The following is a 20,294-nucleotide window of genomic DNA, read 5'->3' as shown; positions in this document are numbered from 1 at the left end:
GGAGAAGAGAGTGGGGGGTGGCATGCAGCAAAGGGCCGAGGGCGGGAGTCGTGCCCGTGGCCGCTGCATCAAGGGCTGTAGCCTCTGTATATTGGGAGCCTCCTCTACCCACTGAGCTAAACCAGCGCCCTGTATCTTTGGGTTTCTGACATAGACTGTATACAAAGATGGACGACATGACAGCTCCCTAAAATTCAAGCCAAGACATCTCTAGCGCCCCCTGCTGACTGGCAGCAGTATAGGTCATAAAGCCTGCCTCCTCCATGTTAACAGATGGGACATGGGTCAAACTATAAAATCAAAATACACGTCACATAAATGTTTCTCAAACATGGTTTCTGTCATTATAGTTAGTTCTTATCATGCTGATTTACGTCCAAGTGTTCATTTTTCTGACAAGTTTAGTTTTAATTAGTTATTTGATGCTGTCAAAAGGATGATTGACAGCTCTGTTGACAAGCAGCTCTGTTCTGATTAGCAGAGTAGAGGAGGAACGGTGAGAGGAGACGTGACTAAAACAATCACTACAGTTAATGAAGTTTACATATCTGTGAACGTCTGCTTCAGACCAACACAAGAAGCTGTTCTGCTGTTAAACTGAGCTAAGTGTGTGTTCTGGTTAGCGGAAGTGGCTACGGCGGCTCCACCCGCTGATCTCTACTGCACAGACTCTGGCTCAAAATGACATCAACAACGCAAGATGGCAGCGCCCGTCACAGGGGCTAATTTGGCATCAATTTCGTACGATGACAGCAGATGGAGATGCATCATCCATCTATATATACAGTCACTGATTTCTGACAATGCTGTTTGAAGAAAATATCTTTGATGTAACGACAGGTGAAGAATAGAAGTTTTTTAATTGGCTTTTGCCTTTATTTACAGCACTGCTTTAAGAGACAGGAGATATGGGGAGTAGAGAGCGGGGTATGACATGCACCAAGTGATCAGCAGACCGGGTGTCAAGCCTGCGATCAGTTCTGTAGCCTCCGTATATGAGGCGCCCTTTTTCCTTACAATTTTTGATGATTTATAGACCAATGAACTCATTGTTTAACAGAAAAAATAAACTGCAGATTAATCTATAATGAAAACAACTGTTAGTTGCAGCCCTATATTCAAGAAGAAATCATCTTTACAGAAAGGTTTGCAAACATGAGAGTCTACAGCAGAATGAATGTGGGTTAGAGGTCTGTAGTTATGAATCTGTTGATGAAGACAAACTGAAAGTAAGGCGACGAAAGATGATCATTTGTGGAAAGACTACAAAGAAAGTTTAACTTTGCTCCACAAAATCCTGTTTGTCCATTTTTCATACTTTCCTCTAAGTGCTGCTTTCTTTTAATCACTACTGTGTTAGTTTGCCCTTTAGAGGCCTTTAAAGACGAGTTAAATAAAGCGGACCGAGACAGGAAAATAACTCTTGTGCTCACAACTCACACAGCATGTTTCCTACACACTAAACAAACAGTTAATAAAGAAGATGGGGATAAATGAAAGAGCATTAAAAGAACACTACATCCTGACTGCTCTGCTTTGGACTCCTGCGAGTGAACAACACACACATACACACAAATGCATACAGTTTATACAGACCCAAAGATGGATATCGGAGCAATTTTTCGCCACTTACTTGATGTAATATGGAACCTTATTCTGAGAAACCGCACGCTGCCAGGGGAGCTGCACAGAAGCTGCAGACAAAAAGAGAGAGAGAGACGGAGATAAAGAAAAAGGAGATACGGAGTCAAGCAGCCAAAATCGAAACACCATCTTAATAAACATTGCACAATATTACCATGCAGCACAGTAATCCATTTAGTGTTCGAAGCTTGACTTGAAATAATCCTCACATCTGACACTTCCCTAATAAAAAAATAGTCCGGCTACGTGAGGAAGACTCTTACTGTGCATGAAATTGAGGAGGAAGAAGTAAATGGGTTTTGTTTTTATGGCGGAAAGAGGGGGGAGGGAGACAATAAGGCAACAACGGAGGAATTAATGAATAAAGCTTTTGGAAAAAGGTGTTTATGTTAATATTTGAGGATGCAAAAGACGACAATATTGACTGAGCAGAGGTGTAAAGAGCACGGAAATTGTGTACTAAAGTAGAAGTACTGTTACGTGACTGAAATTGTACTCAAGTTAAAGTTAAAGTAAAGTAAAGTAAAAAGTAGCTTAAAAAGTACCCAAAGTAAAAGTTAATTTGTTTAACCAGAAGCAGCAGTTATAGCTCTCTTCATAGCCACCAGACTCCATTGACAAAAACAGTAATTTTACCTCACAGAACACGGGAGTTGCTGGTGGTCTACTGCTGCCTCGATCGGTTGGTTTGTTTGTGTTATTGTGTGGTGTTTTAAAGGGTCAGTTCGGTTCCGAACTAACGTGTGTTACGACGCGTGACAAGGCAAAGGTAGACCAGCATGCCATGTGTTCTGCGAGGTAAAATGACTGTTTTGTTAATGGAGTCTGGTGGCTTTGAAGAGAGCAATCTAATGACCGTTTCTGGTTAAACAAAAAACTTCAGCAATGCTATTTTGACACTTTGATGTGATTGGCCTGTTTTTGATGCGATGCATTTGATTGGTGTCTGGTCCAAGTCAGTTTTTCTTTCTAGCTCGTAATATCCTTAGATAAATATTTTACTCAGTAATGGTTGGATGTACAAATGTAGTGAATTACTTTACTTCATTTAAAACATACTTAATGTAATAATCTTGAAGATTTTCATGTAAATAAATGTCTGTTAAGTCACTATCTATTACAAATTCGACGTCAGATGAAGGCAAACTACTTTCTAAAAAGGAAAGCGACTGTCAGCAAGGAAAATCAAGAGTTACAACCAGAGCCAATCGTGGACGTCACACATGCAACAATGTCTGGATATCTGGGAAGTGTGCTCCTGCAATTACCGTTTATCGCCATAGGTGTCACCAAAGAGAACGAAACTGAGATCTTGGATTACAACTTTAATTAAAAGTAAAATTACTGACAGTAACGTGAGTATTTGTAATTCGTTCCTTCCACCTCTGCTACTGACACCCAGGAAGTGTTTAAAAAAACAAGCCGATAGTGTTAAAACTGTCCGAATATGAGGCTTTAGAAGCTCTCAAGTGCAACACAGAGCAGAAATGTTGCTTGATTTATCGCCCTCCCACTTTCCCGCCTCCTTGACACAGCTTTACGCTCAAATAGAGAGATGAAAAGACAGCAAGAGAAAGAGATTAAGCGAGATTGGGGAGATGTATGAGACGGATAGGGCGAGATAAGGACGTGCTACTTTATTGATCCCTGGGGGAATATTAAGCTAGTAGTGTAATGAGAGCGAATATGAGATGGAGGAAATAGTGTCACAGTGCCGGGAAGATGAAAGAAGAGACAGTTCATGTGTGTTGGTGACACTGCACTTTTTTTTCAAATCAGGTGTCGCAGAGGGAACGCTAATGGCCTTATGATTATAGAAAATGACGATAGAGAGAGAGAGAGAGAGCAGTTGCTTTGTTTAATGTTCACAGTCATGCATTCATCTCTTCTCCACAGTGTTGTCTGCTCCTCTCTCTCTGCTAATGACCAGTCTAAAGAGGGAGGAAGAAGAGGAGGGAGAGCTGTAATTAAGCCCTGCATTATTCAAGAGTAAAGTGCCTCGTCTGCAAGCCCTGTCTGCATGTTCACCCACATATTCACCGAGCGATGCAAGCCGCTGTCTGAAGATTAGACGATCGCACATGAAAAGATTAAGAGGATGTGAAATTGTGTAACTTCAGTCCCCTCTAAAATGTTCCACTTTCCTACGAGGGGTTAATCGTCTCTGTACTCACTGGAGAGGAAATGCTGGGAGGAGGGGCCGAAGTCTCTGTGGGCTTCCTGGAGCAGCTTCAGTCTGTCCTCCACCGCCACCTGCATGATAAACAGACACACGGACAGACAGACAGGAGAGAGGACAGTCAGCTCAGCTCTGGGCCTGCAAGTTGGACTCAGTGAAACAGAACTGTTCAGAGGCTGGAGGTGGCGTCATGGTTGGAATGAATTCAATTTCAGTGCAATTAAGTCAGAAGTGGATTTGCTGTAAAACCTCAAGCTCGAGAAACTTTTTCTTTTCCAGGTCTAAATAATTTCTCTATTATATCCTGAATGAACATATAGTTCATGTGTATATGCCAGGTCATTTATCACTATATAGCTTGTTACAGGAGTTATAAAGCACAGTTTAAAATCAGTTTGAACTAATCCAGCTGAGACTTGTAAACACAACCGTCTGCAATGTGCAAAACACAGTTTATAAACAGTACATTGTGGAATATAGTCAGTCCCTCCAGGATCTTACACGCATTGTCTGTGATGTGAAGTGTCTCAATGAAAGTTGCCATATTTTTGTGGAACACATGACACATCCACTGTGACTGACTGGGCAAGACACTCCAATAAAGCCATTAATTGGCTGAGCGAGCTGTTTGTCATCTGACATCACTTCCTGTTGAGGTTCAGTGCTATCCATATGTGCAAATGATTAACTACACATTATTTATTACATGTATGCTGTTCTAGTTATTTCTGCTGCAGTATGAAACAATGGATAAGAGACAGGGGGATTACCAGCTCATTGTACAATGACTATTTGAAATAAGCGATGACAAACACCAGTAACAAGTAAGTAAGACGGTAAAAGATCCCCTCTAATGTTCTCACAACATTGCAGACCTCAGGGGATCAATATTTTGAATATCAAAGAAGTGAGTTTGGTGACATGAATGGCTTCACACTTGTGGGGAAATTTGCGTCAATTGGCCTAAATTGCAAGGGTGAAGGAAAGTTGTGGCAATTGGTTGAATTTGCGTAGTTTTTTTTACGATTATTTTTTTAGCCTTTATTGATAGGACAGTTGGAGAGAGACAATGTGGGGAGTAGAGAGTGGGGGATGACATGCACCAAACGATCAGCAGACTGGGAGTCGATCAGTGCGACGTGGACTGTAGCCTCTGTAAATGTGGCACCTGCTCTACCAACTGAGCTAAACCAGCGAATGTGTTTGAATTTGCGGGAACGCAAACTTCGCAACTAAGTCAGTAAAGTATCAGTATATTTTTGCAATATACGTAGAAACTAATTTTGCTCAATCTAAAATCCTAAAATGCTTCAGAAATCAGTGTTCTTAATCACACTGATGCAAATTGCAAATATAAAATTGCACTGATGTTATAAAAACAGTCCTGCAACATTAATTACAGTAACCTAACACAATAAAAACATACATGATGTTATAATCTTCACACTGAAATGCAAATGAAAATGTGATATTGACGATGCTAGGTGGAGGTGTTTTTGTCTTCCATTACAAGTGAGAACTCAAATCTGCCACAGTGGAAAATACAGCAGCAAAAACCAACTGGGATTCACCTCACCTCACCTTGGAGAAAGTATCAGTCCCTCCAGGATTTCGCTGGCTGTTTCTGTGATTGTTACGGCCTAAAATGTCTGATTTCACAACAGATTTTTGAAAAAGCTGAGACGCAAGTTACAATGTTTGAGGCTTTTGTTTCTGTACAACACTGCACCTGCCTATTTCAATGCCCAAAGCAGAATCTACATGTTATTTATTACATTTACACTGTTCTACTTGTTATTTCTTGCTTGTTTAAAACCACTGATAAGAGACGGGGTCATTACTATCTCACTGTACAAACACTCTTTGACTCACATTTGTAACAGAGCCTGTAATTGGTGGAAAGTTAAAGGCACCAGCAAGTGGCGAAGTGAACGGCTAACCTTTTTCAACATGGACAAATAATCACAAGAAGACATTGACGGTTGGATTTGTTATTATAGATTCACTGTATAGAGTCTACATTAAATAGACTGTAGCTTCAGGCAGGATCAGGTAGCTCATGAAAGAGCTTTACACAACATTGCCTTTAATTTTCAAATCCATTCTATGCAAAAATACCACAGCTGTCTTTTTCCTCTTAAGCTTTATATTACCTTCATTATTACAAAACTGTCTTTCAAAATAAAAGACATATCGTCCGTATAAAACCTTCTGAGCTGCTAGTGAAGCTACTTTCAGCTTTGACTTATCAATAACACACACATTCCCCCCGCTCCTCTGTGAAAGCTGTTTATTGACCTCTCAGGCTGTGCACCTGTGCCCAACTCGGCTGTGGGGTTGCTTTGCTCCATCCGGCTGGCTTGCCAGACAGTATTGGCAGTCAGTGATATTGAGACTCACACACACACAAACACACATCAGGTGTTAGAGCAGCCAAGTCACAGCTGTCCACACAGGGATCCTGGAATCGGGCACAGAAAGGCCAATAGCTCTGTTTCTTTTTGGCCACTAATGGCTATTATGGTCACCGCCCTATTGTGAGGAAGATGGGCGCCGTCTGCTTAGGAAGACCGAATCATCAAACCACACAGTCAGACCTGGTTTATTAGTGAGGCTGTCGCCTTCCTGCAGACTGAGGGAAATAAAGCAAGCGGACAACAATGAGACAAAGAGCGCAGTTCAATGAAACTTTGCCCTCCACAGACTGACTATTTGAGTTATGGTCATTCTCCAGGCAGGAAGACTATTAGTGGCTGTCTGTACAACACATGGGGAATATCACACGGCAACAAATTAGCCCAGCTTCCCAGTTTCACTCTGAGGCAGTGTCACACTTAAAAAGGGATGACTGCGGCTTCCAATATTTCTTTTTTTCTCGACTTATAACTCCTTTTCTTGCCCCCATTTCCTCCTCATTTATCTGCAGCCACAAGAACAACTTTGCATGAAGTTTCCCTGACCCTGTCTTTGGAATCACACGTTTTCTGTGTCCTTTGAGTTGATTCCATCGCAGCTGGGGGGGGTCTGACCTGTATTCAGTCCTACAACGAGGCCCTGCAGGCTGGATCTCAAAGGCTCAAAGAGTCAAGGAGAGAAATACTTTGACATCACCTGTCTCTAGCTGCACGTGTGGATATAAAAGATGGGATACATTTGAATCACATGGATAAAAAGGTAGCTTAAAAGTGAAGAAATACTTGACCTTGTGGGGCTGCACGATTCTGGATCAAATGAGAATCACAGTTTTCTTGCTTAGTATTGAGCTCACGACTTTTCTTTCTCAATATAAATGTTTAAACAAGAAATCTGAAGGTGTCTGATACATCAATTTTTGACAACAGAACGGGAATGCTCCTGTTTTAAGTGCCAACAGGTCATGAACATTAGAATGAAATAGAACTTTATCACTCCCAAAGGAAATTCTCGAGTCAGGTTGCTCCAAAGTTACAGCACAAAAACAAGAAATACAAAACAACTCAAAAATAAGTGACATAATACATACAGTGTATAGAGGTTAAATACAGAGGGACAGTGCCTAATATAATAACAACAGTACAATAAGTTATTTACAAATTAAAGCTCAGTAAAAAGTAATGGCAGCAGTTACACTGACAGTCGTATTTGCAGTGAAAATAAGGAGCAATAAAAACCTTTTATTGCACAAGATAAATTGAGACATTAAGAGATAAATATGTAATAGTGCATGGTAATTTAAAAAAGTTATATTGCACAGGACAGTGAAAGGTGAATCATTTGCATATAGTAATAAATAAATGGTGGTATTGTACATAATAATGCACTCTATAAGTATAAATAAAGCCTCTGCTATCAAGGGAGATATTGCACAGGATAATGAACATAATATAACCTGATATTGTAAAAGTGTTATTGCACGTCATATTAGAAGTCATGAAACACACTCTCGCTCCTAGTGAGCGATGTTCGGCCATCTTATCAACCAGCAGTGTTGTGACCAAGTCATCTTTGCTCAAGTCTCAAGCAAGTCTCGAGTCATTTTTTCTTGGGCAAGTCAAGTCAAGTCGAGTCCATAGTTAAGGCAAGTCAAGTCAAGTCGAGTCCATAGTTAAGGCAAGTCAAGTCAAGTCGAGTCCATAGTTAAGGCAAGTCAAGTCAAGTCGAGTCCATAGTTAAGGCAGGTCAAGTCAAGTCGAGTCCATAGTTAAGGCAAGTCAAGTCAAGTCGAGTCCATAGTTAAGGCAAGTCAAGTCAAGTCGAGTCCATAGTTAAGGCAGGTCAAGTCAAGTCGAGTCCATAGTTAAGGCAGGTCAAGTCAAGTCGAGTCCTTAGTTAAGGCAGGTCAAGTCAAGTCGAGTCCTTAGTTAAGGCAGGTCAAGTCAAGTCGAGTCCTTAGTTAAGGCAAGTCAAGTCGAGTCCTTAGTTAAGGCAAGTCAAGTCAAGTCGAGTCCTTAGTTAAGGCAGGTCAAGTCAAGTCGAGTCCTTAGTTAAAGCAGGTCAAGTCAAGTCGAGTCCTTAGTTAAAGCAGGTCAAGTCAAGTCGAGTCCTTAGTTAAAGCAGGTCAAGTCAAGTCGAGTCCTTAGTTAAGGCAAGTCAAGTCAAGTCGAGTCCATAGTTAAAGCAGGTCAAGTCAAGTCGAGTCCTTAGTTAAAGCAAGTCAAGTCAAGTCGAGCCCTTAGTTAAGGCAGGTCAAGTCAAGTCGAGTCCTTAGTTAAGGCAAGTCAAGTCAAGTCGAGTCCTTAGTTAAAGCAGGTCAAGTCAAGTCGAGTCCTTAGTTAAGGCAGGTCAAGTCAAGTCGAGTCCTTAGTTAAGGCAAGTCAAGTCAAGTCGAGTCCTTAGTTAAGGCAGGTCAAGTCAAGTCGAGCCCTTAGTTAAGGCAGGTCAAGTCAAGTCGAGTCCTTAGTTAAGGCAAGTCAAGTCGAGTCCTTAGTTAAGGCAAGTCAAGTCAAGTCGAGTCCTTAGTTAAAGCAGGTCAAGTCAAGTCGAGTCCTTAGTTAAGGCAAGTCAAGTCAAGTCGAGTCCTTAGTTAAAGCAGGTCAAGTCAAGTCGAGTCCTTAGTTAAGGCAGGTCAAGTCAAGTCGAGTCCTTAGTTAAGGCAAGTCAAGTCAAGTCGAGTCCTTAGTTAAGGCAGGTCAAGTCAAGTCGAGCCCTTAGTTAAGGCAGGTCAAGTCAAGTCGAGTCCTTAGTTAAGGCAAGTCAAGTCGAGTCCTTAGTTAAGGCAAGTCAAGTCAAGTCGAGTCCTTAGTTAAGGCAGGTCAAGTCAAGTCGAGCCCTTAGTTAAAGCAGGTCAAGTCAAGTCGAGTCCTTAGTTAAAGCAGGTCAAGTCAAGTCGAGTCCTTAGTTAAAGCAGGTCAAGTCAAGTCGAGTCCTTAGTTAAAGCAGGTCAAGTCAAGTCGAGTCCTTAGTTAAGGCAAGTCAAGTCAAGTCGAGTCCATAGTTAAAGCAGGTCAAGTCAAGTCGAGTCCTTAGTTAAGGCAGGTCAAGTCAAGTCGAGTCCTTAGTTAAAGCAGGTCAAGTCAAGTCGAGTCCTTAGTTAAGGCAGGTCAAATCAAGTCGAGTCCTTAGTTAAAGCAGGTCAAGTCAAGTCGAGTCCTTAGTTAAAGCAGGTCAAGTCAAGTCGTGTCCATAGTTAAGGCAGGTCAAGTCAAGTCGAGTCCTTAGTTAAGGCAAGTCAAGTCAAGTCGAGTCCTTAGTTAAGGCAGGTCAAGTCAAGTCGAGCCCTTAGTTAAGGCAGGTCAAGTCAAGTCGAGTCCTTAGTTAAGGCAAGTCAAGTCGAGTCCTTAGTTAAGGCAAGTCAAGTCAAGTCGAGTCCTTAGTTAAGGCAAGTCAAGTCAAGTCGAGCCCTTAGTTAAGGCAAGTCAAGTCGAGTCCTTAGTTAAGGCAGGTCAAATCAAGTCGAGTCCTTAGTTAAAGCAGGTCAAGTCAAGTCGAGTCCTTAGTTAAAGCAGGTCAAGTCAAGTCGTGTCCATAGTTAAGGCAGGTCAAGTCAAGTCGAGTCCTTAGTTAAGGCAAGTCAAGTCAAGTCGAGTCCTTAGTTAAGGCAGGTCAAGTCAAGTCGAGCCCTTAGTTAAGGCAGGTCAAGTCAAGTCGAGTCCTTAGTTAAGGCAAGTCAAGTCGAGTCCTTAGTTAAGGCAAGTCAAGTCAAGTCGAGTCCTTAGTTAAGGCAGGTCAAGTCAAGTCGAGTCCTTAGTTAAAGCAGGTCAAGTCAAGTTGAGTCCTTAGTTAAAGCAGGTCAAGTCAAGTCGAGTCCTTAGTTAAAGCAGGTCAAGTCAAGTCGAGTCCTTAGTTAAGGCAAGTCAAGTCAAGTCGAGTCCATAGTTAAAGCAGGTCAAGTCAAGTCGAGTCCTTAGTTAAGGCAGGTCAAGTCAAGTCGAGTCCTTAGTTAAAGCAGGTCAAGTCAAGTCGAGTCCTTAGTTAAGGCAGGTCAAATCAAGTCGAGTCCTTAGTTAAAGCAGGTCAAGTCAAGTCGAGTCCTTAGTTTAAGCAGGTCAAGTCAAGTCGAGTCCTTAGTTAAAGCAGGTCAAGTCAAGTCGAGTCCTTAGTTAAGACAGGTCAAATCAAGTCGTGTCCATAGTTAAGGCAGGTCAAGTCAAGTCGAGTCCTTAGTTAAGGCAGGTCAAATCAAGTCGAGTCCTTAGTTAAGGCAGGTCAAGTCAAGTCGAGTCGAGTCCTTAGTTAAAGCAGGTCAAGTCAAGTCGAGTCGAGTCCTTAGTTAAGGCAAGTCAAGTCAAGTCGAGTCCTTAGTTAAAGCAGGTCAAGTCAAGTCGAGTCCTTAGTTAAGGCAGGTCAAGTCAAGTCGAGTCCTTAGTTAAGGCAGGTCAAATCAAGTCGAGTCCTTAGTTAAGGCAGGTCAAGTCAAGTCGAGTCCTTAGGAAAGGCAAGTCAAGTCAAGTCGAGTCCTTAGCTAAGGCAGGTCAAGTCAAGTCGAGTCCTTAGTTAAGGCAGGTCAAGTCAAGTCGAGTCCTTAGGAAAGGCAAGTCAAGTCAAGTCGAGTCCTTAGTTAAGGCAGGTCAAATCAAGTCGAGTCCTTAGTTAAGGCAGGTCAAGTCAAGTCGAGTCCTTAGGAAAGGCAAGTCAAGTCAAGTCGAGTCCTTAGTTAAGGCAGGTCAAATCAAGTCAAGTCCTTAGTTAAGGCAGGTCAAGTCAAGTCGAGTCCTTAGTTAAGGCAGGTCAAATCAAGTCAAGTCCCTGGTCAAGTCACTTTTTTCCACCCAAGATCCAGCACTCTTACCTGCAGTGTCCGGTCTTTATAAAGAGAAAAGACAAGGTGTTAGCAGCCCGTCTAATAATAATATATTTGGCCAATTTATATAACCTGTTCAAAAAGTATGACAATGAATTGTATCTGTATTATAATTATTGACATTCAGTAAAAGTCATCCAATCATGACAATCACATCCCGGGAGCTTTTTGAGTCGTCAAGTCACGATTCCCAGTTTGTGCTGCGTACATACTCAATAGTTTGACAGAAACTTGACAACACTGAATTTTAGCTTTTATATTTAACAGCTAACATTAAAACTCATGAACACACTCAAATCATCAAGGTCATAATGCCTCAAGTTCAAGTCGAGTCTCAAGTCATTTTCTTTTTGTTAAGTCAAAAGTCATCAAAACAGTGACGAGGTCAACTCGAGTCCAAGTCACCAAGTCACCAGCCCTGGTATTTCCTCCTTAGCTCCTCAAGGATTTCAGGTCTCTCTCCAGCCACGCCCCTGTGTCAGAGTTCCATCAGCTGATCCCTGATGTGTAAACAATGGAGCCCTGGCTCGCCTCTGCCAGGACGGGAATCGGGACCAATAAAATACTCCAAACACGACTTAACCAAGAAAGAAGCATCTCATTGGTTGGTCAGATTCCTCATCTGGTTCTCACTACCATCAGCTGGGTTTTCTTTTGGATTTATTTTGTTGTTTTATCTGTCCTTAGTAAGGACAGTTAGTCAATGTAAGGTTTACTCACTCACAACTTTTCTCACACTGGCATTAGCCCGTTTCTCCCACTCGCTCTCACATTGGTTTGTTTTCCTTTTTGCCAGTTACTGCCGCTCTGCATCACGTGGTGTAACGCTGCGTTGTCATTTAATGATGGAGAAAGGGGAGCGCTTGTTTTCAGGCAGAATCGTCGTCATTTTGAAAGGAGATTACGTAGTAGAATGTATCGAGATTGCGATTTAAATACGATTAATCGTGCAGCCCTATGACCTTGCTTAATAGGAAGATACGTCTAAAAGAACTGACGCTCGCTCGTTCTCTTCTGCTCATTCAAGCTTCAAATACAAACACAACATCACCTCTCTTCCTTCTGATTTCCTGCACACAGACTTCTCCACGACTTTCCCTGTAGGGCTGAGACACGCTCCACTCAGAGACACACTCGCGCACCGAGCCAAGAATGTGCCTGTTGTTCTGCGAGAAATAGTGTCCATTGATGTGCGGTGACAAAGTGTTAGAGCGAGAGGAACAAGAGCTGCGTTCAAATAAAACGGGTACACAGGTAGAGGGACAACTCTCAGTCCCTTGTGTGTTTGGCTGACACAAAGTGAAAGCAGCGTACACACAAAGAGGGAGAGAGTGAAGAAGAAGAGATGAAAACACGCAGGTAGGTAGGAGGAGAGTGAGGGAACAGGAAGAAAGAGGATGATGTATTGAAGGCAGCGTTTATTTGGACAAAATGCTGCAGAGAACCCAAGAGAAAGCAGGGAAGATTTAAATACCTGTAGTAGTTTCCATCTCATGTTGAGCTGGTCCAGCTGTCTGGAGGCGGTGGACGACAGCTGGATGTCTAACGGCGTCAGCTCTGCTGAAAGCTCATTGACGACTCGTACATCCTGACGTAACGGCGCGATCTCCTCTCTGAAGGCCTGAACACAAAGTTTTATATTATTACACAGTGTTAAGTTATAATTACATCTGTGGCATGATTATAAACCTTTCTGCTATTTCAACTTAATTGGCGTTTATCTTTCGTGTTCTCAGTAATCCAAACTCATATCATCTGATTAGAGAAGTTTTAAATTGAGTTTACTTGAGTTGCTTCTTTAATTTAAAGTCTCTACAGTGGGTGTCAAAACAAACGTAATGCCTGCATGCTTTGTCAGTGTTCTCGCTGTGTTAGAGAAATCTAATAATGGAGAGTTGTCTACATGACAGGGATATGAACAGATATAATTGGCCAGAGTGTCAATACCACAGGGAGGCAATCAGTGGGATGAAAGGTGGTGAAACAGACAGCTAAATGAATGCAGCGATGATGAGTTGCCTTTGCACACGCAACCTGTTATGATCCATTATTAGACTATTTTTGCCGCCACAGTTTGTCTTCTGTTACTTCTCTGTTTGCTGTTTATCATTAGAAGGCGCTGTCATTCTCCTGCTTGTTAGTGAAACTTGTTGCTGGTTTCTTTGCTCGTGAGGGAAAAAAATGCTTAAATTTGATGTGTAGCATTTGGAAACAAACAAGACAGAATTAACGAACGCAGCACGTCATTAAAGAAGCAGAGTTCTGTTCCAAAAATATAAGAGTGTGAAAAAGTCTCAGTGACATCTTTGTACACACTTATTGTATGGATGTGCAGTTTCAGCTAAGGCGTAACCGCAGTTAAGTGACGCCAACCGCGGGGTGGACCAAGTGACCTGCATCACAGCTTTGAAAATATCATAGACCTACTGCTTGCCTACTTAAAATCCCATGTTCAATAAATTGACTGAAACACAAATAAAATGTGTAAATGAAGGGCCTGGCGTTTTTTTGTGCGACCACAACCTCAATTTCGGAGCGCTTCTCGCTTCGGACCTTACTGTTGCTAGGTTACGAAAGTTGTATGGTGGCACTTCCGCTTCCCTCGGTTGTGATCAAGTCTGTATTAAATGTCTCTGTAAGCTTAATATTTGCATTAAAACAATGGAAAGGAATCGTGTCCTGGCGTTAGCAGCAGCTCTAGACCTGGAAATTGGACCCTCGAAAAAACGAAACAATACGCTTCTCCTCCGCCATTGTTGTTGAGCCCCGCCCCTTCTCACTGTTGATTGGTCAGTGAGGGAGAAGTGATATTGACAAGCGCGGTGGTGTTCCAAAAGTTGAACTATTTTCAACTGAGAGGGCTGCGACAAAAGACAGCTGACTCCGAGTGCTTTTGCTGAACTGCATTGGTTTTGTATAGAAAATAGGTGCTGACAGCGCAAAAAACACAGTTAGTGGACACAGGCCCTTAATAAAAATAAAAGGTCCAATATTAGCAGACACTCAAACGCCACGTCACATTTACAGGTCACTGTGACGACACGGAGATAACAGTAGGACCTGAATGCTGTCAAGTGTCAAGTTTGCAGAACAAAAATCAGTAGATGCAGCAGTGAGACATTTCTTTGTTGACCCCAAGAGAGTGAAAGAAAAAGTAAAACTGAACCGATGCCAGAGACAGACGGTCAAAAGGCCGGTATGCACAGCGGCGGCTGCGGGCTGGGTCGGCGGTTAACTGCCGAACCACAAACAAACAACTTCCATAGATCTTAAACAAGTAAAAAAACTGAAAGGTGAAGCCATGTCCTGCAGACCCACCATGGTCCTGTCGATGTGGTCCTGCAGAGAGTCGATCAGCAGATCCCCCACGGGCTGCCAGGTAGCTTTGGAGTCCTCCTCCCGGCTCAGCCGCAGGTCCAGTTGGTCCATGGAGCTCTGCAGGTCCTGGAGTCGCTCCAGGGCTCGCTCCACCTGACTCTGCCAGCCGCCCATGTGTCCCTTCAGACGCTCCCATCGCTCCCTCACCTCGCCCGTCTGCTTGCGGATGGCCCGGGCCAACCTTTGGGCCTTCTCCTCCGGGGTGAGGTCTGCAGGAAGAGAGTGAAAAGTTAAGAGAGACTCTTTTCATGTCCTTTAATAAATACTTCAAAGGAAGCCATTTTTGGATATATGTAATTTCCCCACATACTCTGCTTACATTTTTAGCATTGTAAATGTTGGTTTCTATCATTTAAGTGAAGGTACTGCCTTTCTTAGAGGATTTTTTTGTCCTCTTCCTATAAATTACTTTCCATTGTTTGCACATCCTTTGTTTGATTTCAGCTTCGGCAGTAAAATTCAATATGAAGAAGGAAAATAGAAGGGCAAAAGGTAATAAAAAGAGAAAAAGAGGATCTCAATTACAGAGAAGTTGGAAGTGAAGGCAGTTGAGGCGTGTTGAAAGCGACTCTTAAGGAGGAAAAAAGGCTGAGAGACGGAGAGGATCTAGGGAATGAGGAGGGCAGGAGAGGTGAGAGGACGGGATAATTGTGATATATCAGAGGACGCAGACAGAGAGGGAAGGAAAGGTTGGGCAGGAGAGGAAACTGCTCCCCGAATACTCGTTTTAACTACACAGAAAGATGAGCAGCTTTTATGAGGTCTTAGGTCTCGTCTCTCGGGTTGTGACAGCATTACCGTCTTCACCTGTTGATCCCTCACTCACATGCATACACACACGTCAGGCATGGGACGTACTGCAGGCAGCGGATACACAGTGCAAACAAAAATTAAATCAAGCATTACTAAGAGACAGAGTGTAAGACTTTTTTTTGCAGTGTCACTCTCCTCTGATTAAACAGCGAGCGCAGCCTCTGATCTTGAATCTTTTATCTATTTATACAATGAGGCGACGCTTTGATATCCGTATCAAAGATCACAGACAACAAGCCTATCGGAAAGGGCCTCTGAAGTCCTGCCACACCCCTACACAGCCCCTTGGGTCGGTTTAATTATTTACACAGTAGGGTTTTTTGGTTTGAAGGGAAATGTGCTGACTTAACCAAGACTTCCCGGCTGCATCCGACGTAGACAGCGAGGGAATGCTGAACGAGTCGCTGCATATTTAATTTTTGTGGGCTCTGATAAGATGTCGGTATTATCACCGGATCTGTTATGGTGTTGGGAGGGCACTTAACCTCCAAATAAGTCCTTAAATCTGGTTTAAATACAAGTAGACAAGCTGGCTGTGAATGTCTAAGTGCTCTCTGGTGCTGTAGTGAATGAGAAACCTTGCTGATCTGGAGCTCCAAGCTGGTTGGAAAGGAGTCTACGAAGGCCTGCAGGTGACCTCGGGGTGCAAGGCGCTGAGGATTTAACAGAAAACTTCCTCCTGGTTCAAGTATAGCCAGGGGCATTTAATGCATGTGAACACCCTCCCTCATTTCCTGGAAGCTCTCTACTGTATCTGATCCAATAAAGGCAGAACGTACCTAAAAATACCTTTTTTAATATTGCTATCTCCACCGCATGCACGCTTCTTTCTTTTCGCAATATCACAACACAGTAAGTTGTATTTTATAGATGCATAAATCCCAGTTTACACGTGTAAGCAAGTGTACTAGAAGACTTACTTTGCTCCTGCAAGATCAGACCCCTTGACACTTAATGCAAGCTCATATTTTACTAGAAATTGCTGCTTTACGAAGCAGAAAAAAACATGAGTAGTGGTTCTCATGGTCTATAAGTGCTACTGCAGTGACGGTGTCTGTAACATTTCTTATATTAAAATGAGTTTCCTTTTTTTACATCGAGCAGGAGCGCAGTGTAATGAGCTGCTCTCTAACGATAATGATGATGATGTCCTTCTATTTCTTCTGGTGTCAATGTGTTATAACGGTTATAACAGAGGGTAAAGTAAATGTACCATTCTTTGGCTGCAGGTTCTTGCGTGGCTCTCCGGGGCCCTCGATGGGCTGGTCGGCGAGAAACGTCCGGGCTTGATCCAAAGTGCTGATGACCAGGTGCTCGCGTTCCTTCAGCTCCGAGCGTAGGACCTGCAGGAGGAACGCAGAGTTAAGAATGAATTTCAAGGTTAATGTGTGAGGAATATAACAGAAAATAAAGCCTGACAGATATTTAGGTCAGCCGATATCATCCGCGATATCGGCCCCACATCATCGGACGATATAGGCCCGACATCATCAGCCTATATCAGTCCGACACAAATATATCAGTATAGGCTTATATATTTTCTGATATGTACCGATATGGAAACATTTTTTTTTCCCAGGACATATGACTCAGCAAAACAACGCTTAAGAAATGGCATAATCTTGTACTTTGTCAAGCAGAGTGTGCTTTCACTCCACAGTTAACAATGTTTCCAGAACTGTATACACCATATAAGTAAAATAAGTTAACCCATAAGTAACATAATGTTGATTATTCTTAAAGAAAGTAATTTGTTTAGGAAAGTGGCTATCTGGTCTAAGATTATCACCTTTATCAATATAGTAATGACTTCTTCACTGGTACAGGGACCAATGCTTTGCCTGTTAGGCGTGTTGCCGAAGGGAAGTGGTCTCAACCAGATCCCCTAGGGTAGAATAGCCCTTATTACTGGATGTAGGATAGTGTTGTGTCACAGGAAGGCTACACGAGATATATCAGCGAAGGAGTGGATGGACGAAATAGCTAAGATAACAATAACAATAACTTTATTGATCCCATTTACTGAAGAATTAAAAAGTCTGATGGCTGTGGGTACAAAAGATCTTCGTTATCTCTCCTCCCTGCAGCGAAGAGAGAGGAGCTGTCCACCACCGTTGTTTCTTTGATTCATCAAAGTGTAATGAAGTGGATGATCCGTGTTGTTTAGAATGGCCTCAGCCTTCTTCAGTGTGCATCTCTACACCACATTCCCCAGTGAGTCCAACCTGACTCCAATCACAGAGCCAGCTTTTTTCACCAAGATTTTTCACCAAGATTTCCTCCAATGAACGATTGTGTTATAAGCTGATAGATAGGCAAGATATATACATGAAAATATGGGGCCCTTTTCACTTGATGTGCTAAGAGTTTTACCATTTCCAATTACTGTAAAACATAAAATGATATTTTTTGGAAGATTATTATTTTGAGTAGAGAGTGGGGGATGAGATGCCCCAAATGATCGGCAGACCGGGAGTTGAACCTGCAATCAGTGCGTCGAGGACTGTAGCCTCTGTACATGGGGCGCCCTCTACCAGCCGAGCTAAACCAGCGCCCCAGTATCATATAGTTCATACCATATGATGCACTACTCGGCATGCATATACTGTGTAGAATGTATGCTATAATAATGCTCTACCTCTGTCATATTCCCTTTGTCCTGGTTTCCTGTCCTTGTCTTGTTCTAGGTGTAGTTTGCTGTGATGTTTCGATATTCTGATGTATGATACATTATACAGGCCGTGTATGTTTAAATGTTTTTTTCCCCTTAAAAAATCTAAAAAAGAAAACTACACAGGAAAGCAGCCTTCTGAGTACATTTCAATATTCGTATCGGTGTTAAATCCCCAAAGAAGGAGCTCAAAAATAAACTATCTAAGCAGCCATATCGGCATCCGTTTCTTCTCCTCAATCATTATCACTCTCAAAAATATGGGTCAGGCTCTAATAGAAAAGGTTTTTGCAATGAATTAAGAATAAGCCGTTTCAATGAGAGATAGAGTGTGCATTTGTAAGCAGACTTTATTTCCAGCATGGGGTTTGAAAGGGGGGTAATTTATGCATTTCCTCTGCAGGTATGTGTATGTTTGTCTCTTATCTCCCGATATAGTCAAGTGAACTCCAAATGACTCGCTGTGTTTTAAACTAGGTGTTGTATCGGGATTTCTGCTCCCTCCTTTTAGCCACATCAACCAATCAAGCAGTTCTGCTTTAATCAGCTGTGACATTCATTAAATTACCAAACAGGCACTTATGATTAACCCGCACGTGCACATCCACGACTTAAGAACCGGAGCAGATGTTCGCGTTCAGCTTATGGACGAGACAAACAACGCTCTTAACGGATAATTAGGTGATGGCCGCATAACAAAACACTTTTCCTGCTCAGAGTTCTTCCTGTTAAGTGGGAGAGCGAGAGGAAAGAGCGCCGGCGTTAGGAGCGTCAGCACGTGTGAGAGCGCTGAGAACATAGCGGCCATTGAAGGCGAGAGTGTCGGGGTCAGACAGGGCACTCTCTTGAGGTCAGCGTAGAAATTATCATTATAGAGCCAGCTAGCTATAAACTTCTCATCTTCTCATACATTGCGTCAGACAAACTCCCCATCCTACTTTAGAGGAAAAAAGATTACAAATAACCCCTTTGACGGACAATTTTCTTAACCTCATGTCAACTAGTCAGCCTCGCCGCAGCTCACAGCAGGCGGTAAAACCAGATAGAGAGCGAGCATGGCATGTAACAGTTTAATTATTCTTGTTTTAATATAAGCGTGACCCCCGGGGGACTTCATTGCCTATCGGAGTGTGTGATTGCCTTGTGAGGAGGGGATGTAGTTTAAGATGCTGCGAGGCAACTTTGATTAGATGGGACGCTTTGATAAAGTCCTACGCTTATCTTACGTATCATCAGCGAAAAAATAAGATGCCAAAAACTCTGTTTTTTGCACAGTGAGCAGCAGATGACAACATGCTGGGTTCAGCGGGACGGTATATACAGCAGCAGCTTCTGAAGAGATAAGAAGAGAAGCAGGGTATAGAGAGACAGTCAGTGCACAGGCCCTGAAATGTGCACACTGCTTTTTCCCCCTCCAGTTTCAAAATAAAAGCGCTCATCGCAGGGAGTAAGTTTCTGTAAAAGTTAAGTTCAGCCCACTGCAATGACAATTTCACGGAAAAATCACTGAAATGGAGCATCCTGCCGAACACAAATTAAATCACCCCCGCTAATAAATGGTTTGCTCCCTTCCCAGCTCACACGGAGGACACATTAAAGGCAGGTGGCTCAAAGAGGGAACCGTGAGAGATGGAAACTAAATGAGAGGTGATTGAGGAAGAGGAAAAGAGGTGTGTATGTGGAGCAGAGATAAGAGACGGAGGAGTGCGGGGAGAGAAGCAGAGGAACAAACTTCTTCATCTGCTTTTTGTTTTGCACTCACAGATTTGGCGGAGGCTTAAATGCGGCTTTAGAAGGGATCAAACCGGGTGTGAGGAGCTTGTTTACGAAGAAATATTCTTCGCATGCTGCCAACAGTTAAGCAAGCAAAGTATTGTGATATTGATTTTGTAACCTCACATGAGTATATTTCCTCAAAATCAAACACTGCAGTTCAGAGCGAGCAGAAATAACATCCTGGAGGAAACGTCTCGGATTTGATCAATCAGGACGGACTGATGAGATTGAGATGTAAAAGGAACATAAATATTTACAACATCAAACAGACTGTTTGCTCTACAGATAGAAACAGAACACTGATTTAGTTCTGATGGAGTTATTCAATTATTTCTGCTTTCAGCTGGTATGACAAACAAAAACCTGCATTATTATACTCTGCTACTATTGCCTCTACAGTATCTTCATTTACTTTAGGCTTGTTTTAAATGTAATAATGGTATATTATATGAATAAGAGAATTAGACAACATAGTTTCTCAGTGTGGCTTTAGGCCTAGTTTGTAACCAGTGTCATATAGAGCTGCATCTGTTTTCATTAACAACTTTAAATGTCCCAAAATTGTGAGAAATGCCCAACACCAAAGTTCCTTTAGCCCAAACTGAAATCGTTGA

General features: G+C 42.5%; 1 protein-coding gene across 4 annotated transcripts in view; it reads right to left on the bottom strand.

The window, feature by feature from the left end:
* The window catches only part of utrn (utrophin), a 221,842-nt gene that overhangs the window by 62,025 nt on the left and 139,523 nt on the right, over positions 1–20,294 (bottom strand). For all 4 annotated transcript variants that reach the window (XM_069657396.1, XM_069657394.1, XM_069657392.1 and 1 more), the window contains 5 exons: positions 16,447–16,576; positions 14,361–14,629; positions 12,517–12,663; positions 3,819–3,897; positions 1,634–1,694 (listed from right to left, as the gene is read on the bottom strand). In XM_069657396.1, coding sequence (XP_069513497.1) covers positions 1,634–1,694; positions 3,819–3,897; positions 12,517–12,663; positions 14,361–14,629; positions 16,447–16,576 — 686 coding nt within the window. The remainder of the gene's footprint in view (positions 1–1,633; positions 1,695–3,818; positions 3,898–12,516; positions 12,664–14,360; positions 14,630–16,446; positions 16,577–20,294) is intronic.

Source organism: Semicossyphus pulcher, unplaced genomic scaffold (genome assembly GCF_022749685.1).
Source record: "Semicossyphus pulcher isolate SPU_LCO1_2020_fin unplaced genomic scaffold, fSemPul1.0.p SCAF_11, whole genome shotgun sequence".
Taxonomy (NCBI): domain Eukaryota; kingdom Metazoa; phylum Chordata; class Actinopteri; order Labriformes; family Labridae; genus Semicossyphus; species Semicossyphus pulcher.
The sequence above is the reverse complement of the archived record's forward strand: the minus strand, read 5'-3'. Positions and strand labels throughout refer to the sequence as shown.